The sequence below is a fragment of the Glossina fuscipes genome, unplaced genomic scaffold, assembly GCF_014805625.2.
Source record: "Glossina fuscipes isolate IAEA_lab_2018 unplaced genomic scaffold, Yale_Gfus_2 59, whole genome shotgun sequence".
Classification (NCBI taxonomy): Eukaryota; Metazoa; Arthropoda; class Insecta; order Diptera; family Glossinidae; genus Glossina; species Glossina fuscipes.
In genome coordinates, this window is record NW_023998431.1 from 4,402,262 (window position 1) to 4,427,442 (window position 25,181).

Sequence of the window (25,181 nt, forward strand, 5' to 3'; positions counted from 1 at the left end):
ATAGTTACCCATGAGAAAGCTCTGCTTTGTTAAAAATGTGTGCCGCGTTTGCTCACCGTTAACAACAACGTGTTGATGATTCAAAGCGCTGTTAAGAGATGTTTAGGTGAAATAAAAGGAACGACAAAATGGACGATACGCCAGAATTAAATTGGCAGTCAGCCGGTTAGATAGTAACCTTATTAAAAAATCTGCAAAGTTAATTAATTACTATGTGAGACCGATCAACTCTCCGGTATCCCATTATTCGTATAAATTTTAAGCGGTTGTCTTGCTAACGGAACTAGAAAGATCGCCTTTACGCCCGATCATTACTTGGCAATTTTAATAGCTTTTCTTTTTAGTTTTTTAATAATCATCGAAATCTGAAACGATATTACAGTGCTTTATGCTTGCACCTCGCCCTTACAGCAAAAGCAGTCTTACTCTTTATGTAAAATTAAATCATCGCCATCATCATCATCATCATCATCATCATCATGTGATTCACTTGTAAACATAGTATGCGTGCACATATATACAAGCATACTATAAAAAGGGTTTGTATTACAATATTTTTTACAGTCTAGAGATTTGTTTATTATTATTAATATTATTGTTCTCTCCCTCTTGTTATTGCTGTTAGTATTACTATTATTGTCGGTTGGTTGATTTGTTGATTAGCTTAGCTTGGGTGGGTTAGGTTGGCTGGCTAAAGTTGATTATTGCGGTACTTACCAGTAGAGTAACTCTTCCGTGGTAAATCCTAAATTACTTTTTGCCACCGCCTGCGAAGCTGTCGCCACCGTTGTTGTTGCTATTATTGTTGCCGCAACTGTTGTTGATGTCTGTGCTGGTGGTGGCTGTCTGTGCTGTTTTTGTTGTTGTTGGCATAGTGCAGCCAAGCCGTTGAGTAGAAAGAGACGTTTCGTATCGCGTGTCTCACGACAACACAAAGTCGTATAAATATCATAAGCATTCTCTGCAACGGATTTCTTTGGATCCAAACGATAATAATCTTCGGGGTCTTGTGAAACTGCAACGGAAAAACAAAGGGGAAAATGGAAAAAATGAAAGCGTAATTATTACCCTCATTGTAGCAAAAGATTCTTTTTTTTCTATCTTTTTTTTTTCTATAGAGTTTATTGCCCTGATGCTATTATGAGAGAGAAAGAGAGAGAGAGAGAGAGAGAGAGCAATACTAAAGGTTTGGTATAACTAATTAGCATTAGAAAATATTAAAACCATCTTAAATTTTCTTCTGATAGTTACTATATTAACAACTTTTATATAATTATCGAGAAAAACCACATATGAATGTTGCAGACATTTCAACTGGTGTGTGCTTCGAAGTGAGAAGAATTAAAGAAACAAAAGAAACAGGCGTGTCAACATTTACACAATTCATGGAAATGCTAAATTACTTATTTATGACTTTAAACTTGAAACCAATAAGCGAGATAATATAGTTAATGATTGAATTAAATTAAATTCTGCAAAGAAAACGAGGCCGATATTTCATTCTTCTACCATTTTTTTCTTTTCCCTTTTATATTAATATATGTATATTTACGTATACATCACCGAAAGATGGTGAAATTAACACAAGGTATCTTAAAATTCATGAAGTACTAGTTTCTCATCAAGCATACAATACAGTGTTACGTACAGAATAACGTATTTGATAAATAGTCTCCTAGCCTTTGCTCGCGCATACCTTCAATGACTTTGTTCGAAAAATCAAAGTTCACTTCTTGTTATTATTATTAGCTACAATATATTTTTCGAAAAATTGATATTCAAACTTAACATAATAAATACACTCTGTGATGCTTTTTATACCCCCCACTGCAAGATGGGGGTATATTGATTTTGTTTTTTTCCGTGATGTATGTAACGCGCTAAAGAAGGCTTCAGAGACCCTATAAAGCATGTATATTCGCGATCAGTATGAAATTCTGAGTTGATTTAACCATGTCTGTCCTGTCATGTTTTTCCTCATTACATGGAAATTATTATAGCGAAAAGGTTGAAATTTTCCATAACGCGAAAAACTCTACTCTCTGGGTCCAAACAGGGAACCAATCATTCCCGATGCCCATTGCTGACTTTGCTACGAAAATACATAGATATTGTGAGCGGACAGAAATGAATGCAATTAAAGTTGGGAAATAAAAGGAATTAATTCAATTATCACAAGTAACATTGAAATCAACTTTTCTTTCGAGTTTCCATTGTAAGTGTCCGTAATTTCGTAGACGTATTCCCTCCCCATTCATTAACAAATCACTTAATTCAACTTCAAGACGTTGACTGTATTAGTTTTCATTCACCGAAATTGTTTCAGAATTTTATTATACAAAAACTAAGAAAACACATTTTTTAAGATCACCCGCAATGTTTAATTAAATATTGGATGCGCGCAAATTAAATTAATATTCGCTTAATGCACATAATGGGAACAATATGAATGCATGGCAAAACGAAAATGTTGTTTATTTTAAAGTCTCCACTTGAGGTCAACTTTCAGATACTTTCAGGTGCTTTAAAAGTTGTCCGATTGCGTTACAGAATTTTCTTTATTTATAAATTCATGTATAACGTGAAATTATGTGCCGTGCGAGACAAGAAAGTAAGTTCATGTAACACTCTGTTGTAGGTACACCAGCTGTGTAGTTTCCTATCGTTCTATATTTAAATTAAGCGTTGATTTTATTTACAATGTCACTATCCCTCTTATCTTTCTGACAAAATATGTAACCAGCACTAAAAAGACAAGTGGTGCTTTTAAGGCCCTTTTGTTGGCTATCGCTATAATAGGAAGAGAAAGCCTGCTCAGGTAGACGTTAACTTATCAATTGCAACAGATGTTAATCAGCTAAAAGGATATTTGGTGCGGCGTGGGTAGTAGTAAGACACTCGGTTCGCAATATAAGACAAGGCATCGCCATACCGAAGAGTCGTCCCTACACTTCGACTAACAGTTTTCATCTAACAATAAGCTTAGTCTGATCAAGAGTTACTGCCAGAGCTCTTTAATGGTGATTTTCTTCGGTTTTCTGGATTAATCCTAGACGGAGGTGATAAAGATTTTCGTTTATGTCGTCGTAGTTAATGGTTTGTCTAGCTTGTACCATGATTTTTGGCGCTGCATCCTATTTATTTGTTATTATTCATTATAGTTGAGTAGGGGAAATGGGAATGCTACCTATGTGTTTGCAATTCTGCGATATAACTTAAAGTATTACGTCAAGCTGAAAAAACTTTTTTCATATGGAGTCGTTGACGTACTTCATTCGATACTTAAAGTTTAATCAAGAATACATGGATCTAGCGCTTGAGTTCACTAAACCAAATTCTATGACGATGAACATTTTCATATGGAAAGGATAAGGAAAAACTATTACAAGGTATAAATATAGAAGGAAGTTTCGTGACAAATAGATTAAGAGAATGTAGTCTGCCTAAGCTTTTATTTTCGGAAGAGTACGAGTGAGTAGATTTGAATTCTAATGAGGAATACAAGTGGGAGAATTCAAAAAACGAAACACATTGCCCAAATAATGTTACGAAATGAAAGGGAGAGTATGCATAACTAACTTTTTTTTTTATTGGAAAGTGTATAGAGGGCCATTACAAACGGGATATAAGTATGCGTAGGGTATTTATGATGAAAATATGGAACCATACCATATATATATGTATGCATACATAAATGCAAGTGAAGAAATTATATTCGGCTGTGGCCGAATTTTCTATGTCCACCACCTCTTTCAAAATCATTTGAAATTAAATGCAGAAAAAGAACTAAAGCTTGTCTGCGTGGGTATAGCCAGATATTGTACAGATAAAATGTAGCTAAAAGCTGTAGCTTTTATCGCTTTACCTATTTTAGGGTATATGAGGTAATGAGAAGAAGACCCAATTTTTTTGCTTTTAAAAACGGAATTGTTCTTAGCTCATGAACATGTATGGCATGTCTTTTCGCCGATTTCGCCGGTATTTGATCTAAATGAAATTCGAAGCCGACAGCTTCATTGCCGCAGCGAGGAGAATGTTTACCATAGACGGAGAGACATACAAACGAATGGACGGAAGAATATACATTAATATGGTTTATGGAGTCTTAAGAGCTGCCTTCTAAGCGTTGCAAACGTTTCGACAAAGTATACATACTCCTATTCTTGCGTGGTCGATGTAAAAATTATATCCCCGTGGGTTTTTACCGACCGTATATCAACTATCTTCAAAATTAACAATTCAAATGAAAGAAAGAGTTACGTATATAATTATAACGAATGCGTCATCTGTGTGCATAATTTAGGTGAAACTTTTAACACATCCAGCCGGCAAGTAATAAACACACGAAGATAATCTACCATTTGCTTAAAGCGCTTTTCACCGAGCGGTTAAATTAGCTTTTAATAGAAGTCAGGAAAAAATGAGAAACGATATGAAAAAAACAAAAATGCAGTAAATAAAAAAAAAAAAAAAGAAGAAATCATTTACATTTTCATTGGTCTTTAAAGAGGGAAATCTTCAGTAGTGTTTAGTCGGTTGAGACGGTAGATGGGTGTTTGCACATTTGCATAAAGAGATTTTTATCTTTTCGAGCGCATAAATGCAAGCAATTTGTTAATTTCATTTTTCTATTAATGTCTGGTTTTACTGGAGCTGGAAATACTAATTTATACTAATTATATGTTTTTCTTTTTACTTTATTTTTTATTTACTGTTATTATTTAATTAGCAACTGATCGTTTGAATTTTTTTTTTTTTTTTTTTTTTTCCTTCTCTCTTCTTTCTTTTATAATGGCTCCTATAACCGTATGCTTTTATAAGATAGTTGAGCTGTAGTTATTCACCGATAATGAAGTTAAGTCCAATTATTTTTTCTTTAAACAGCCAAGCACGAAGTTTCGTTTGCTATATTTATACAAATACGTATGAAACTTTTAGCCTGAAATGATATTCACTCTTTCTCTCTGTTGCAATAGTAATGAGATCTCAATTTGGAGGCTTCTTCTTTTGGCAAATTTAGCAAAAATGCAGAGAAATAAAAACTAACCGACAAAATGCGGTGGCGATTACTCTCAGGTTAATAACTGAAGCGCAGCAACTTATCTGAACTTGATTACGGTCCAAGTAATCTTATGCAAAAGCAGATATAGCAAAGCGACAATCATTATTCAATAATTCCCGGAATTGATATATCGATTGTGCCTCTAATTATCAATCGAAAATATTATGAGAAAGTGCCAAACTATTTATTCGATGGTTCGTTCACGAGCTATTCTGCTTTTAGGGACTATTAGGTAATTTTGTTATTTTCAAGTTAATTGGAAAATCACGTGTATTGATTACATAACGCTTTTTGATGACGGAAAATTTAATATTCGAACAAAGCACTGCCTTCAAAAATTTTATAGTTATTCGTGTTTGTCGATGCTTGATGGTTTGTCATTTTTCAGGAAATTATTTTCGATAATTGAAAGTGGAAGCCCAAACCGATTCAGAACAGAAGGAGAACATGATGGTAATGGTCACTGTGGAAATTGAAGCACGTTTTTTGGGTCGTGACAACCCGTCGTCCTATAAAAAGACTCGTTAGACTGATTGTATAGTGTATCGACGATCAAAGTCAAAGTTTGTACAAGCAAATCACGGGCTTACATGATCGTTCTGAGGCAGTCATATTTTGAAAAAATATCGAGGAAAATCAAATTTCTATTTAGATGAAATTGTTCATACCGATGAATCATGACTGACATTGTATTCAGCATCGAAAGATTCATGCTGTCAACATGTTTATCCCAAAGCAAGCTTCAGAGATTTTATTAAGTATGCATATTTTTAACTGCGCCATGTCTGTGGCAAACATTCTTCTCCCCGCGAAAGCAAACTCATCCACCACAAATTTGACATAAATATTGGACATCTCTGCATGTACGTTAATATTGAAAATAATTTAAAGAAGTGAAAAGAGACGCCCGCAATGCAACATAAACCAAAGCCGATACAATGCTGCAGTGGCCGTAAAAAATAGGAAAAACCGGCTACGGCCATCCAACATTACAGTACAGTAACAAATTTTTTTTTTTTTTTTGAATTTTCTAAAACGTAGAAAACAAACGATCTAGAAGTTTAACGCAGATTCCTGTCACGAAAACTTAAGCTGTGGATGTTTGACGATACCCGAAACAAGAACAAGCCACTTAACGCGCTGTATGTTATTAGTCCATTAATACCAGATGAAGGCAGGTACATATGGACAGATGTATAGAAATTCGTATTCTGAATGTGTTGCGTTCAATTTAGTTGCAAGAAAAAATGTTTCTAAGCTGTAAAATTAAATCTATTCATTCATTTTGCACCGATCACCGAAGAACAAAAGTATTCTGCCTTGGCAACTTTGGTGCAACACTTAGAATTAGCGACCGGAAACTCTGTAAATTAACAATATTTGCAATCAATGTGTAATTTGTGGTTTATCAGAGCAGCTGCTCGGATTGAAAATGGAGGCTTGAGTTATTAAAGTCCTTCTAACTTTTGGCAGAAAGTGCCCCAATTAAGACATTAACATCGCCACAATCATAAGAAAGCTTTACTGTGGAGAGAAAAGCTCGCAATAAGAGGAAGAGGTTAGAGCAAGTAGCAATGAGAAAACCATAGTATAAATGAGCAATATTGAGAGAGAAGAAAATTGACAGTCTGGCAGCCGTCTTAAGGCGAATGTAACTATCTTAGCTGATTATTTCTCAATCTACGCATTTCTTTCTCTGACGAAGGCAGAAGACGCATTTTTTAAACGAAAGTGTTTCGTGTCGATGCCTTTTCTTTTTTATTTTTTCAGATAAACCTTGAACTTATTAGCGGCAGAATTGAATTTTTCTATTTTCTCTGACTGAAAGTATTTTTCTGACACAAAAGCTTAACAGCATTTGACGACCATCGAAAAAAATATTGTAAGTAAAGCTCAGAATAAAAAAAAGCTATAATAAGTTTTGCATATGGTTGGTCTGCCATTATTCATTTTTTACAACAATAACTGATAACTTTACAAATCGAAAGAAACCTTAACAAGGCCAAAGCATCACTGAAAGTTATTGTATATTATGTTACTGTAAATTAACATTAATGCCGCATTTTACACACATTTTTTCTTTCTTTGCCTTTTTACACGCATTCTAAGTCGTTGTAATCGATGTGTATTTACTACACGGTATGCAAAAAAATCAATGATAATGAATAAAGAAACAATAACAAAATATTTAACACCTTACAAACAATAACAAACATGTAAAAAACAAAAAAAAAAAAAAAAACTTAAAATTGTGAAATTTAAAACGCAAGCAAACACCTTCAAAGTGTGAAGATATTGAAAAGGAAATTAACCGCAAATGCCGTAAAATAAGATAAAAAACAAAAAAAAAAAATTAGAAATGAAACCAACTGAACCCTTGAGGTCAACACTAAAAATAAGAAGAAATGAAGGAAACGAATTTTATGCCTGACGGAGAAAATAAATAAAAAAGAATACAATAAAATTCATGAGAAAGACATTGAGCGGACAGAATGCCTTAATCTGTACATACGCATATGCACAGCAAGTAAGGAATCAATAATCACATACCAGCAGCCACCACTCAACTCAAACCACTGCCGCCTTTTATAGTAGTAAATCGAATAAACAAAAGGAACGAAATATGATATAGTGAATAAGAAGCTCAAGTGTGAACATTAAAGTGAAAAACATGATACAACACATACACGCACACGCACACGCTGACGCGCTCATATACATACGCGCGCGATCATACAAACAAATACGAAACAATCTGTGTAGAATGTGGACGAGCAACAACACTCTACTCTACTCTACTCTACTCTACTCTACTCTATCCTATTCTACTCTGGAGTAATAAAAAGCCTGGAATGTTGAAGACTCCCAACAAACGTATAACAAACAGCGGCAAAACAAAAAACAAAATAAATAAATCGAATGTAAGACTTTGATGAAGCGTAAGAAAAACCATTTACATTACAAGACAAAACAGCAAAAAATAATTATAAACTAGTCTAGGGATTGCACTCAAACGATTGATACAAAAAAAGGCAGGCAAGAAATTATATTCGGTTTGGACCGAATGCCTTAATGCCTATTAATACCGCGTATAAGTTATTTGATGAAAGATAAACCTGAAGGTCCATTAACCGTATGTCGTTCCTTGTGTATCCCATCTTGCTTATGTATGGGCAGAGAAACAGATCGTCAGACAAACAGACATGCTTAGGTACATTCCAAATTTGAAACTAGCCAAAAATTGCATGCTTTATGGTGTTTTTGAAGCTTGTGTCTGGACGTTACAAGTGTATTAAAAAGATAACTAAACTTTGATACACTGTTATATTGGATAGGCAAGGGTAAATTTTTGCAAATTTTTTAGGGGTGCTGAAGCATCGATCATAGAATATGCGTTCAAATTATAGTACATTCATCTGTTATAGTTTATGAGTTATGATCAAAAAATATATTTTTTATTTTTTATTTTAAATAGAAGAACTCTTCCTTTATTGTAGGCGTGCCCTTTGACCGATTTGACCCATTTGCCATACCAGGCTGCGTGCAAAAACTTCCAATGTTTCGGGCAAATTTCAAGGCTATAGCTTCACTATTGCGGCCAGAAAAATATATATAGCAGACATCACATACATGGATAGACGGGAATGCTTAAATCGATCCAGAATTTAACGCTCAAGATCAAGAATATATATATACTTTATGGGGTGTCTGAAGCGTCCTTCTGGGCGGTAAAAATGTTATGACAAAATAGACGGACCCTCAATCCTTTGGCGACGGGTATAAAACAAATTTGAATATCAAGTCCAAATTTTCTAGATAAACTTTTATCGAAAACTAAACGTAATCGTTTCTTCAATAGACGTTAACAACAGTATATATAAAAGTTCTTCAAGAAATGACAAGCAGAGTAAGAAATGTTTATGAAATGAACCGTTAAACGTAACATTCAGTTACCAATGGATTCAAGTTGACTAATCCGGTACCAACTCAAGTCAACTTAAGCCGGACGGTGGTACTCAACCTTGTTGAGTAGACCTCTAGTGGTTTAATTAAGATAAGGTTTCACGTGGCCAAAGTTACGTTATAGCGGATGCAGTCGCAATTAATCTTCGATGGGAAGCCCACTTCAGATAATTTAGAATACTCAGCCATAGCTCAGATATTCTAATTTTTGATACATTTTTTCTACAGTTACATGAAGTATGAAAAGTATGACATAACTGTAAAGTTTCTCATTGTAGATGTGAAAGTAACATTATTTCATAATGAAACAATAACGACGATGTATATACAAACTGGATAAAAATAGTAAGTAACGATTACGAAGAATAAGATGCAAGCGACAAAATATTCAAGTTACCGAAAAGCATTTAACAAAAGTGCAAACGTGTTAATGATAAGTATCAGAAATTAACTTATAGAATACATTTGAATCTGCTCTTACATAAAAGGTATATAGGCTTTTCGTGGGAAAAAGACCGTGCAAAAATACATTTTGATAGGAGCAACACATAAAAATCTAGCAAACTAGAAAATGATTTACATATGACCACATACGCTAACAAGCAATAAAATAAATCGTACTCTTATACAATTTACGAACTTGTATATAAATGTTAGAGGGACCGGTAGGCATTCGATTATTGTGAAATTTTGAAACAAAACCAACTTTGTAGTAAATTCAAATTTTTAATATCATAATTTATTATAATGCTGCGTCCGAAAAATAAAATGAATTGGTTTATAGTGCGAAAAAGTTTTATTCGTTCTTTCAAATCAATTTCGTCGCCTTTAGAACAATCAAAAAATATTCCTTATCAAGAATTTGGCCTGGGGGACGGAACTCATAATGCACAACATCGCGGTACTTAAAGAAAAACTGTTAACATCACGTAGCTTTTCGAGCGACTATGGCGCGATTTTTTTTTTGTCTTGGCTCGATATTCACTCGATTGGTCGATTTTTTCCGAATCGCAAACAAACTTTTCCAATGCAATTTCTTTGGTTCCTGGTAAAAATCTGCAAAAATTCCTTTCGTGTTTTACAAAACCAAGCGCCGTTGAAACACTAATGACGTTTATGATGTGAAATTTGACGTAGATTACTGATGTAGTGTTACCAATTTAGAGAAAAGCAATCCAAGGATCTTTGGGATTATACACAAATTCACCTTATTTTTCGGACACTTTTTATAATAAATATAACCTCCAATACTATCAAGAAGAGTTTGCCATTTTATCTGCAAATTTTCAACCCGACTCTTACCGAAATCCAACGCAGGAAAACATGACTAAAGGCGCCCCTTATCTCTTTTACAGAATTGGATGTTTTATTTCTTAAATAATGCTCTAGAGATCTGAGCATATGAAACTCAGTAGATAGTAGGACTATCCGGTGCGGTAAAACTTCCCATTGCAAAACTTTCATTTCATTTCATCATCAACTTTCAACTCCAATTGAATTATGCCAGTACAGTCTCACCAAAAACATCTTTCTAAATGATAAACTGGATTTAAGCTAGGATTGATATAACGATTTAATTTGCAAAAAGTTTCCGTTTTGTCTTATCATAAAGAATATATTTATACCCTAAACCACTTATGGTACGGGGTACATTGTTTTTGTAGAGAACTATGTAACACGAAGTTAAGACAAATGTACCCTTTATTGTACCGCTTGTCTGTTCATCTATTTGTCTGTCTGTCCGTCTGATGTTTGCCGATTTATATATGTGTTCAAGCTACAGATCGCCAATTTTTTAAATATTTTAAAGAAATTTCGTACGCTATATAGCGTGTTACTGTTTTTAACTCCAGTAATGATTTTGGTAAGGAAGGGATTTTTACAAAATCTGAATAAAATAAAGTGAAAAATTGATTGACGTATAATTTTGTTCTTGTCTCAGATCATTGATGCAATACCCTTATGCCTTGCTTGTATGTCTTTCCGGTTTTGTATAGGCGTCTTTGTATAATTGACCATGTAAACCCAAGCTCTCTCCATAATTCTCAAGTAGTTAGTTCTAGATCTTTGAGTGTTTAACGTCGATATACTACCTTGTCGGTTTAACCCCACGGTGTCCGATGACACACTGGTTAATTTTGTGTAACCGGCGCCCGCCAGAGAGTTAGATAATCCCTATAAGCTAGGGGCCTAAACTACACTGGAAAAACCAGCTATGCTTATAGCGTATGGTGTTAATAAACCCACTCTGGCGAGTGTTGAAGCCTATCATTACTGGGGGCCGTACCCAGCAGTCAGCACTCACATATTGGTTAACTGCTGCATTCAAACTGAGGATTGGACATACTAGCTTCCACCGCGGTTTCTACATATATGTAAATATGCAAGCTTCTCCGATGCCACCTGTACCCGCAAGTACTCGTGAGTGGGCTCCTGACCCCCGTGCGGCTTAAAGTTAGACTACATAAAGCCTTTAACTTGACTCAATGCGACATAGTCTCACTTGCCTTTGAATCAACCATACAATCCCCGGTAGCCAACACCGGGATACCCTCCTTCAAGATGTATTAGCATTGGGTGCTACATCTGACATGGCGAGTGGATACCATGCTTAAAACTTACTTATAGATCATCTCCCAATAGAGATTTCAGATTGTCCTTATCGCAATTAACTGATCATCTGTTTCGACGCCTGTCAGGGAGATCATAATTACTAGCCAACGTTGACGCTTGTTGATCTTCAATAAATCTTCATTAATATTTTAAATTTTCTTTGTTGTTACCATGGCATTAACTCCCGCATGTGACAATGAAAAAGTACAGAATGACGAATACGATCCTCGAAAGATGCGAACGCCATAATTTTATTACAGTAAAAATAAAACAAATTATATTTTGTAGAATATATTCAACACAGGCTTCTTTACCGAAACCTGTAAAAGAGCACGTTTTTCGCTTGAACAATTGCTACAGAACTAAAAGCAAAGTAAATCCTTTGCAAATAATTGATTACTCATGGGTGCCACTAATAATTACGAAATTTGCTTTTCATCAATTAAACTTTTCATTTTCATTCGCAATAAATTAAAGTGAAGTGAATAAAAATGATATCGACTGCTTTAAGAGTTTAAGTTGAATCATAATAACGCATAAACCGAAGAAATTATGCCGGACTCGGCCGTATATCATTTCGATAACACAAACTAACTTTAAAATGGTTCAGCTATGCAATAAGACGAATATCTTCCAATATTTTCTTATTGAAATATACAAAAAGAGATGATTCACTTATACGTCAGACAGAGTCAAGAAGAGACCCCACATTCTAATGAAATTGATCGGCCAATATGATATAGTATTGATTTCGTTCAGAAATATGAATTCATTATATTCCTTATCGACTCTTTGGTCTTTTTCGGTCGGTCTTTTTTATTAATCTTGGAGTTCAGCTCTTCCACTCACACTCTAAATCTTTTCTTTTTCTTTTTTTTCCTCTTCTTTCTTTTATTTCAATATCTCATCTCTTTTATTCATTGAAGATTTTTTTTTCCTGTTTCTGTATGTCACTCGCGATTTCGTTCTTATTTCTCCTGTTTCTGTGATTAAAAAGAAATAGGTGAAAAGGCAGTGCAATAGAGAGAAGAAAATTTTCTTCTCACATATATAACACAGTGAAGGTTAGAAAGAAGCAGAGAAGAAGAAAAAGAGATCGAGAGTGGCCGTATCCTGAAAGTATGATCACCGAGTCGAAGCACTCACTATAGCGCTATAGATAAATATAATCAAATCGCATTCAAATTTGAAGACGGAAGTGTAGACGGATGTGGTAGTCGTGAGAGATATTAAAGAGTAATTGCATTTTGAACAAGTAAAAAGTAAAATTAGATCAAGTCATGAATACTCTACAAATACCCTCATAATTGTTCCATAACTGTTAGGAAGCTTTCAAAACAAAAACTCGAAATATTTTTATCAATAACTTGAAATATAAACTTTACTGCAAGACTATGAAAATGTTCAATTCAACAATAGTTCAACCATCGATCAGCTAACACGCCCGCAATTACTAAAATCCCTAAAATACAAAAATTATGAAATCACTTAAAGTAATATTTGCATATTTGGAACTCGCGGCAAGGTGTATATTGTTTGTCTTCTTTGTTTTCATATCGAAGAGTTAATACCCCCGAGATGAAACATAATTAACGCCCTATACTTTGTGCTATAAATGCGGAGAACAATACTACGCAATATGCTATAATGCAGACGCAATGCAACAGCAAAAGCGTCAAAAAGCGAAAAGAAAGAAATCAATAAAAACAAAAACAAAAACAAACAAAAAAAAAACACTCACAATAACTTACAATAAAAACCATGTTCTCGATGGTATGATGCAAAGAAATATTAAACACATAGAAAAATAGGCCCAAGACTTTGTTTGTTGCGCAGGCCATGATCAGAAGGGAGTCTATACGATATTATACGTATATACGCTGTGATGTGCAAGTAAGTAAGTATAAATAAACAGTGATTGTGCGGTGCAGCAAAATGTGCAACAGAGACTTGCAATTCATCTCAACAACAGATGTGTGGCATTTTATATAAAATTCAACAGTATAGAATATAAGCGTTTGTACGCGCATACACCAAACAATTTATATAAAACAAAAGCATGTGATATATATAAATGAAAAGTAAACAACAGGAAAGTACACCCCACAAATGAACAAAGTGCGATGTATTATTCCGTAGATCTACGGTGTGCATCGGTCTGTTGTGTGTGTGTGTGTATGTCTGTCAATGCGTATTCGTGTCTGTACGTCCAGTTCTATCATATGTATGCATAATGTAAGGATTTCACTCAATTGATGTATTAAGGTACGACTGACATATGGAATATATAATTGAGAAAAACAAAATAGGTTGCGCAATAATCAATACAACAATACAACAATACACCTAACAAAAATCCAAATACAAATAAATATGATTGCATGTATATACATTGCCTATATAATATATGGTAGACATTTAGGCGTCATATATATATGTATGTGTGCAAAATTAGAGCTCTACACAATGGTCGGCTAAATATTGAAATGCATAGTAGGGTGTAAATTAACAGCAGTACTATTTGTTATTGTATTTTTAATAATTAAAAAAAATTGCACACACGCACATATATATATAGGCAAAGCTTTAATAAATTCTACACAACACTGTCAGGTCAACTAACTTTGTTTTCTCTTACAGAACTTATTGAAAAAGCATTAAAAGATTCAACCGCCATTACTATATAGTATGTAAATAGATTAAAACAAAACTCTTTGTAATTTCGCATAAACGAGTCCTTCCTGAGGTCTTCATATTTTCGTTTCGACTTGACGCTTTAAATACATTATTGCTACATCGTCTAAACTACCATCCGGTTCATTAACATAAATTACGACTGAACAAATTGCGTCAACAAGCATCTCAACAGAGGAGCGTGAAGGCAATATAATGGGAACTATAATATAAGTTGATTGGCTTTGACTTCTGTTATAAAATCGAAAATGACTAAGCAGTCAGAAAACTCTATGCTATAGCGGTTTATGTGGGACTGATTTATGGCTGGCGGCGTCGGATCAACCATTTCTTTCGGCAATGTTGTTTTCTGAATTCATAAAGTTAACTGTTGTCGAATCGAATGAAGTTTTTTAGTCGAGACAAAACAGCTTTATATCACCGGGTTGCGAATAACAGTGTAAATGCCAATAAATGCAAATAAGAAAAAGTAAATAAATAAAGATGCGGGTGTACCTATTTTGTTTTTTTCTACAATTTATGTAACTTCAGAGACTCTGTATTCTTGATCAGCATGAAATTTTAAATCGCTTTAATCGCGTCTGTCCGTCTGTAAGGCTGTGTAGTGTTTGCTGTTGGCACTCTCCTGATCCCAAAAATGAAGATACCGACTTCAAATTTGATAGATTTGATTTCAAGCCTTCGTGCGAAGGTTAATATTGAAAATGGGCTAAATTGTTTAGAGCACAAGACCAAAGTGGAGCATAAACTGAACGCAATTCCATTGTTCTTAACAAAAATTTGCTGATGGTTGCTTGTTACTCGGAAATTTTAAAAGTTACAAGGCTGAAATTTTCCACATTTACTTTGCGAAATACTCTACTCTTTATGCGCAAAAATGCAAAAAATCGGCCTTGGATATGGCCAAAATTTCAAGCGGTTAAATGATCTTTTTTTTTACTTTTTTGAATTTTTATGCTTGTTTATCATAAGAAAAACAATACAGAAAGTTTACAACTATTTTGCCCATAGGTCAAATGAAGATATATTATGTGCCTAAAGATTAACTAATTCTAAAATGAATCGCAGTGTCTACCATACATTGCGATAAATTTTTTTTAACAAGACCAGCGACATGGGTATTAAATAAAAGAACTTGGAGACTAGAATGCAAAAAGCATAAGGGTGGGTATGCGAGATTTGGCCGTCGTCGAATATAACTTTCTTAGTTGTTTATAATGTACACATAATTCTCTTTTTACACGAATTTTAAATTTAACGCGAATTAAAATGCAGACATTCTCTTTTTGCACGAATTGTCTTGTTTTAACACGATTTTCAACGAATTTTTCGGGTGAATTTTTTTACTTCTCACCCTCAATCATTTAGATGTAGTCGATTATATATGTATAAGAGTGGGAGAGCCTCCCTGAATAATCCATAGAGTATAGACGCAATGTCGTATAATTAATTAAATAATAAGTATAATTCATTTTTTATTATATTTTTAATGAATTAAAATGTGGAATGCATGAAATAAATTCTTAAGTGAAATGTAACAAGAATTTTTTAATATTGTTACGGACACCCCAAACCCCAGTTCATTCCAGCTAACTAATTTTCCCACAAAAATAAATTCCCTAGACGGGGAAAAACCAAGTGCATATTCGCAGCGCGACACGCAGCTGCCGGCCGACGCAAAAGATTAGTCAAAAACATGTTAACGGATTAAAAATGAACCTATGAACTCAGGTGATAGTAGTAAGCTTGTAAAAATGTATATAAATAGACTATTTGCGAAAGGCAGAGCCAGTCGAACAAGAACATTTGAGTCAAAAAAGAATATTGCCAAAGTGAAATGTAAATAATCCTATCCTTAAATAAATTGATTCTAAATAAAAGACTCTTGTAGCCTTTGCGTAATTCTTTCTCTTAAAAAGAATATCCACGATCCAGTGATACGAACTGCATCCGAGAAAAGCGAATTTCGTATCAATATTATTTATTGTTCTATTCGATTGCTTTTTTACGTATGGAACCAATATACTATTTTTCCAATTAGTCAATATTTTTTTACACGAATTTTTTTACACGAATTTTATGGGCTCGTACCGATCGTGTAAAAAGCGAATTAGTTGTATATATCTTTTTTAAAATAATAATATCTTTGTAATAAAAATGATTTGTTAGTTTTTTTACAAGATTTATTGACAAAATATTTTGAAGTTTTTTCAATATACACGATTTCTTAAAATCGTGAAGTATATCGACGATTTGTTTGTTTTCTTAGGAATATGACTACCGCGTAAAAAAAGATTTACGTGTATTATGCATTTATATAATACTCATGTATACGTTTCTCAAATGCAGTTGACTACGCCATAACGCGATTTCTTGCAATACAATTTTACTTAAACACGAGAAGAAAATAACGGCAACACTTCTATAGCAATGCATTTCCATAGCATGAAAACGACATTTTTGCTTTGTTTCCTAACAAGAATGAAGTAATTTACATAGAATTTTCTAAAAACGAATTAAAAAAACATCTTTTGAATAGATTTGGAAACATATTGTAGTACCTTCTCTAGTCACTTGTAACACGGTTTCGTAGAATACGGGAACTCACCTACTGTGTTATTGGGAGGGTTATCTGTAAGATGAGAAACTATTGTTCGACTTCGTAGCAAACGATAAAAAAAAAAATAGGAAGAGAGTTCGTATAACACTTTTTACTAATTGTCTTAACAATAATTTTCCCCTAAATAAACAATAATATCGAACCGTGATCATACTCTTTGATTAAAACATGCATGCACTCTAGTAAATTTGAACTCTACTTTCTGCTAGATGTAATGCAAAGAGACAATAAATCATGAATTGAAATATGAAATGCAAAGACGACTTAGAGTTTGTTACATCCTCTACGACATCTTTATATATACATTCTGTAAAATCATATGGAAGTTAACATCCACTTTCACTTTTATGGAAGATAGTTTGACACTTTGGACAGCGATGATCTACCATTCGGAAAAATGGTACACAAAAGATGTATGGTACACAACACCAACAACTGAAGCAACAACAAACATAAATCTAATAAGTTCTTATATGTATTCCCATTGCATGGTTTATACCCAAAAACATTGCTTGTCAATGCGTGTATCTATTAAATCTTAAATGTCGTCTTTTTTTTTTTGATTCGGCTGAGTGCACGAATAGACAAACAATCTCAATTAGCAATTCGGGTTCACATCTCAAGTGCGGCAGACTTTCCAAGATACTAGTGCTTTAAGATTTCAACATATAAAATTTGTTTGCTTATTGCTAAATTAATAATAATAGTAATAATTATAATTTGATAGTCTTTTAATTCTTCTTTTAATATTTCCCAATAACTTTGTTATGAATTTATTTTTGATAACGCTCTCTTATTTTACAGCACCAGAAGCGAAAAGCATCAAAAGCATTTATTTGCTTTCCACAACTTCCTTCGTCAATAGGATTAGATAGTCGTGATATTTAATGATCCTTTTCAATATGCTATCCGACGCTAATTTTATCGTCCCAAGAATTTTCACTCGACACTAAGCGCAGGCGTATACATTATCAGCGACAGTGAACTTGCCACTCGACACATTGGCTCGAAAGTCGATTCGACGTCGGTAACTGGTAATCTAAATTCAGTTTACTCGACATAAGCAACTATAAACCGACCTCTGCTCTTGAGAGATGTTCGATCGATCGTTAAAAGAGCAAACAGGTTTTCGATGTTAGGAAGAGTGCTGTAATCCAGAAAAAATTTGTATAAGGAATTCTTTGGGATACTCTTTGATCAACAATAGTCATTATCACTATACTCTACAACAGTCAATTTTCGAGAAATTTGCGCACACATAACCGGTCCCTTATCAATTGCTACGATAAAGACTTAACGAAAAAATATGCAGACTTTAAGAAAAACATTCCCCTTCAAACAGTATTGCACTCCTTTCTCTTTGCTTTTGAAGTTTACTCACTTTCCGTACTTAGATTCCACATCACTTGTGGTACAGGGCGGTTGTAACACCGAGAAGGACTTGATATAGATCCACCTTTTATAGTGAATATGAATCCAAGCTTGTCTGTTCGCATTCTTGTGCTCAACCCACAGAGCGCTACTTTCAAGATACTTTGATGAAATTTGGTAGGCTGATGTATTTTGGCTCAGTGACGAACGTTATTGAAAATGGGTTGAATCGAATTTTTTCGAAAAAACATTGTAATTTTTAGAATGTCGTGACCAAAATCGCTTAGTGATAATGTTTTCGCGACACTACTACTAGCCACTTATGACGAGAAATTTTGAAAATTGCAATTTTTTTCCAAATAAACACTTTTCAGAATAAAGTGCTATACGGGGAGTGGCCAAATAAGTGAACCGATTCGAACCATTTTCAATGTTCACGCTTGAGTCAAAACACGTCACTGTACCAAATTTCATCAAAATACGTCAAAAATTGCGACCTGCGGCTTGAACGTGAGACAGACAGACAGGCTTACTAATCTATTCAGATTATGATTCTGAATCGATCGACATAATAAGAAGTGGGTCTGTCTTAAGCGTTTCTGCGTGCTACGTACGTCCGAACCAACTGAATGTACCCTGTACCACAACTGGTTTAGGGTATAATTAACTTCACCGAATTGGGGCCACGTAGCTCTATATTTTGGATCCCAGTCCATATAAAAGTTTTAATGAAAACTAATACTTTATATGCCAAAAAGGTCTAGTATATAATGTGTTATAAAGAAAATTTGTGCTTTGGAAGAATTGTACTGAAATTGTTATAATTACCTGACCATTCTGTTCGAGTCTTTTCGATCGAAGATTTCAATTTTCAATATCATTTAAATGACCCTTCAGTCTTCACATTTGCAATTATTTTGGAGTAATGGTTACTGCAATAATATCTGAACTTATTTCATGGATTTGCGATCATTCTCTTGCCCTTGATTTTAATCGATTTTCTTTGTTTTGCCATCACTTGTATTGACATTTTACGGGGATGATGCAGCCTTACTTACACAAACTGACATCCACATGCGGCAATTGCTTACATTTTTCTTTCTTTTTTGCTTTCAACTGATAATCAGTCAACAGTTTATAATTGAACACTACCATGTCCTTTGTTTGCCTGTTTTTAATTTTTTCTCTACATTTTTACCTTTTCACATTGCTTCCCACGTCTACTGACTATCACAATACAAATAAACAAAAGTGGTCAAACAGTAACGGTCCCTGATTTTACCTCTTTTCCACGGTTGACTGTACCGCCCAGCATGAAAACTCGTTCGAGCTATAAAACAAGTGACTTCGAATGACATCATCCCTGACTTAGCCCAGACACTACATTGCTACTTGCATCATTTACCTTTACGCATCAATATATGCTATAAATAGCGTTTGGGGGCCAATATGAGCTCCTACTGTGATATTTACATTGTTGTGGTTATCCGAGTGTTTCGTGCCAAATGAACATTCGCAGCTTTAGTTCACCTAATCTTTTCAGTTAAAGTCGTCTATCCAATATTTTAGTAACTTAAATGATTGTTGTACGTACACGTTGCGTATGGTTGAGTTTTTTGTTATACTAATTTACACACCTTTTCATTAAAAGAAATTAATTTAAATACGGGTAAGTGAACCAAGCGAACTTTTTAACTACCTATATATGTTCTAAGTATCGTTAGGCGGTTAATAAACTTATTTTTGTTAATAATAATTTTATACGTATTATTATACTTGTTATACAACCCTCGTACATTATATGTGTCCATACAAGAATGAAGGCAATGGATTCCATTCTCGTATCGACTTGATAATGGAAATAATGCGTATTTATACAGGTGATTTGCTTTCCCATTTGTCATTGTCGTTAATGACAATTGCATTTGCTTTTTAAATGCAAATATTTATATTATAATATTACGAAATCAATATAATTTAGTTCAAAGCGCATACGCTTGGGTTAATTTTGTCAACGCTAATGTTGAAATGAAATCAATTAAATTAATTCCTTCTTATTTTTACAGCTCATGAATAAAAGATTTTCCTGAAAGAATTAAATTGCTAGGTGAGAAATATTAATAGAAGAGAAAGAAACGAAAGAAAAATATTTGGCTACAGCTCTTCCTATTTCCTGATAGTTACATAACAAATCATACTTCATTTCATTTTCATCAAACTAATGGATGATCACGTATCGGAAATATTTCTTTCTTGTTGTGTCATAGTTAATGGCAAATCTGAGTATTTACATGCAAACTAAGCGCTCCCAGATGACGTAACTTAACGCAGTACGCACAGGATTTGCTATGCATTTCTCTTCTTTTTTTTTCGACAGTGAAAAGTCTGGAAGTACCCCAAAAGGAAGATTGCGAAGATTTTAGTCTTCAAAATGCTTATCATCCTGATCAGTTCGTCATCTCTAGTTGCATGCACACTTTGTATGATTTCAGGCAGCATTCAAAGACTGCAGAAATAGGACAAAACATCGACACTGACCAATCAATCTCAAATTTTCCTGCAGGTTGCATTGAACGTGAGAATATGATTTTTATAGTGATCGGTGTTAGATTGGAATAAAGCAATACATTCATCCGGGACAAAATAAAATAAATATTTTTTGTATCCGCCTTGTGATTAGATGAAACAAGGTAAACCGGAAATTTTAATAGCCTAAAATGTCTCTCCATGTCTCTTCATCGGCCAACAATCTTTTTGTACCATGCGTCTTCCATAGTTACAACAATTGAAAAGTCACTCATATTTTTGTTGCTTGTGCAAAGATAAGATTGAAATTCAGAATGCACTAAGCAAGTACATTATAGTCGGACAAAGCCGGCCGTTAGATATCCCATACCAGCTTCGCCTAATACAGCTATTCGCTCGTTTGGCTAATAATACATCAAAAATTACATTACATTATTAGCATGCAAAGACAAACGAAACGAAAGGACAAATGAAACCTCGCATATTGGAGGATGCCCGAAATGTCACATGACACGATCCAAATTTTTCAAATTTCATTGACTGAAAATTTCCATAATAATCTCTACACATGTTAGGAGCTGAAGGGTTATGTGATCCAGATCTCCTATTTTTAATTTTTTTTTCATTAATTTGCTACTATGGAGCAATTTTCATCATAAAATATTAGGAATTGAACTTTTTTTTTAAGGGATTACCATTTATGAGAAATTTCGTATGGAGTGGGGTCCAAGAAGTAGACCCGTGTGGTTCAAATTTTGCCCACTTAATTTCTATCTCAAATTACTATCGTGAAGAAATTTTTATCATAAAACATTAACAATTAGACTTTTTGGCATATAAGGGTTTACATTTCCTAAGACATCTTGTATGCGCTGATATCCAAAAAATAGACATGTGTGTTTCAAATTCGATCACGTTGATTTTACTTTAATGAACTTTACTATTTTAATGAATAACAAAAAAGTCGAAATAAAATATAAAGCTGCAGTCTTAGACGGAACGAACGGTTATATAAAAAGGGGTTCAAAAAATTGCCATAGCCAAACTAAATTTTTATTTAATAATTAGTACTAAGCGACTTTTATCGAGATTTCGAGTGGTGGAAAAAGCAGACCGATCCGAACCATTTTGAATAGCGCTCGTCCTTGGATTAAGACACGTCAGCGTAAAAAATTTGTTCAAAATAACTTAAAAATTGCGATATGTGTGTTGAACACAGTAAGACAGGGCAGACATCAGACGCGCTTCTATGCGCTTCTGATGTGCTATGTATACCCGCACAAACGACTTATACACTCTGATATATACAAGTGATGTATGATATAGAAACTAAAAAACAAAGTTTCATTTATGTTATAGTTGATCTCTGCACCACCCTACCATTTCGATCGGATATAGTAAAATTGAAAAAATACTTTGTTAATTATGAACATTTAAATAACGCCACGAGAACGGTTCTTTTAAAACGAATCTGTACATTTTGAATCTGCAAAAGATTTTCATTTATAACATATGATTATTATGAGCGGGTTTGGAAACGGGTTGTGCATTATCGCCTTCATATATTTGATTTGTTGTCGTCATCCAAGAATAACCTTAACGTTTCTAACTTAATCTCTGGAAATTTAAGAGTTGCAACGGTAGACAGCAAGCAAAGTGATCTCTTCGTAAACGAAAGTTTCAAAACATTGATTTCCATAACTTGTTAAGTATATCAAAAGTAAGTGAAATAACATTTAAAATTTGTGCGATCTTTATACACACATTTTCTTTCGGATAAGTATTCAAAATTCGTATCGATGCGTGTCGAAGACAAGCAAATCTGTGTTTAATAATATTATTAAATAAAGGAAATAAAATGATTCGACCTAAACGGACTTGGGCTAAGTCGCCAATTGCTTTACATAAAATTTTTTCGCTACATATAGCCGTTAGTGTTTATACATGAATCATAAACAACAAAAAAGCAGTTTTTCCACAATTTGTTTTCGTCAAGTGAATTGCAAATATTTTGAAAAATAAAAGCAAGAAAAAAAAAATACCACCAACTTATCAATGATATGTAAAAAATGATGACGTCAATGATTGTAGTAAAAAGCACAAACAACCAATATACACACAATAACAATTTAAATGAATTCACATCAATTTATATTCATTCATAGCTCAGAGCCTAAGAGAATATTTAGATCTTATATACACATACACACATAATATATAATATATATATATATATATATATATTTATATATTAATATATATGCATTGTACTATATATATATACTTGCTTACTTATACTTATATATGCATGCATTACTATATATGAATGTATCGCATCTGAGTAAAGTGACGATTTCAATACTATATTTTTGTTGTACATGTTTGTGCGGATTATAGTATGACGTGTCTCGAACATATTCAACCGGCATAATATCATGTGTTGTGAATTTCAATAACTACTGCTCGAAACTAGCATATGCACGTAGGTATCTCAAAACCATTGAACTGTATATGTATGCATGCTATTGTCCATATATAGGTAAACACGTAAAGTAATAATAAACAGTTTTATTATGGTGATAAATATTCATATGACAATAACAAACTATTATTAAGGTACAAAGCATCAGACTTTCATTACTCTTCTTCATATATCAATCGTTTTATAATTCCGTCAATAAATGTTGCTTTCGTTGATCTTGTAACTAAGATTAGTAACTGTATTCATTTATTCGCGCATCCCAAGTTTAATATTCAATAATCACTATCCAAAGTTCAGGTTATTATGCATGCAATACATAGATGCATTAACTTAAAAGATAACATGATAACTATGATTTCTTTTGTGGTAAATTGAATATTTCTGTAAAATTCAATAGCGAATATCTTTAGTACACCATGAGATGTAAATATTTTTGATAAAGAAAATCCATTACAAATGAATTAAGGTTAATATTCGTCTGGAAACCTATCTTGCCTATCTGATACATTTTGGAAAGCTTTCTCCTAATTTTGAACTTAAACTAGCAATAATGGCATTTGAAAATGTTCATAGATTTCGTACAAAATTTCTGCTTTCTATCTTAATTGTTGCGGGCTTAAAAGGTTTCATAATAGATAAAAACAACAGAAGAAAAGTTATGTAGCATTTACAACGAATTTTTCCTCCTCCATAAAAAAAAAAAAAGAAAAAAAGCAAGTAAAAAAATTATATTCGGTCGTGATCGAATCTGCATCTGCATCCATCACCGTAATCAGAAAAACGAGGAAAATAACTAAATTCTAAAATAAATACTTTATAACAGTGGGTAAGCGCGGTAGATTTTTTCAATTTTTCGAACAGTGTTGTATTTTATGAGTAATAAGTTAAAAACACAGAAAACAAAGGTTCTCATAATTTTTGTTAAACAGTCGTGGCTGTTGTAGGCGTGTAGGTAAATTTAAAATTCTTCTGCAAGTTCGTAAGCAATATCTTCATTTTTGCGAACGGCAGAATATTTAGCGCAAATACTAAAAAGTTGCGCATACGGACAGAGGGAGAGATGAATGGACGAGCATGCTTACGTGCATTCTGAATTTGAGACTGGCCAAGTGGTTATATACTATATGCTTATGGAATGTTTGAAACTTGCTTCTGTGCACTATAAAAGTTTTGAAAAAAAAACATTATATTATGACACAACACAGTGTAAAGTTAAGCACGCGTGGCCGATTTTATTTTCATTGTTGTAGACATCGCCTACAGGATATACGCTTACATTTTTGGGAATTTATGTGCTGTGGTTTGTGAGTAATGAGCGAAACAATACAATTTTTTATTCCTACTGAAAAACACAGGCACTCTCAGTTTACGCAATACTGTGGGTATGTCCTTTGACTGATTTGGCTTATTTTCAATACCAATCTGCGTGCATGACCTTCCAATACTTCTGCCAGATTTTAAGTCGATAGTTTACGTTTTGCGGCCACGAGAATGTTTATAAAGTCATTGCACAGACGGACGGGCAGGTATGCTTCAATCGATTCAAAATTTTATGCTGATCACGAGAAGATATATACAAAGAATTTTAGCAGTGCTTTTCACTGGGCTGCGATACATGCTACAGAGGTGGACAGAAAAATGCCCGTAGTCCCAAGTCAGCTTGTACTTGCAACAAAAAATTGAGGACTCTTATGTTGCTTCAGTAGCTTTTTCAGGCGCATAGTGGAACAAATGCGTCCTCCTTGAAGTTGTGAAAAGTAACGCGTTTTGTAATATCGACATATCGCCGAAAATACTACGGATAGATTTGTATGTAAAATTTTGTTGGAAACTGGAACGTTACCCCATGC

At 33.7% G+C, this 25,181-nt stretch overlaps 1 protein-coding gene across 1 annotated transcript in view; it reads right to left on the bottom strand.

The window, feature by feature from the left end:
- Positions 1-25,181, bottom strand: part of LOC119637484 (rapamycin-insensitive companion of mTOR) — a 62,149-nt gene that overhangs the window by 11,985 nt on the left and 24,983 nt on the right. The window contains exon 2 of the mRNA XM_038033508.1: positions 718-1,015. Within this exon, the coding sequence (XP_037889436.1) occupies positions 718-1,015 (298 nt within the window). The remainder of the gene's footprint in view (positions 1-717; positions 1,016-25,181) is intronic.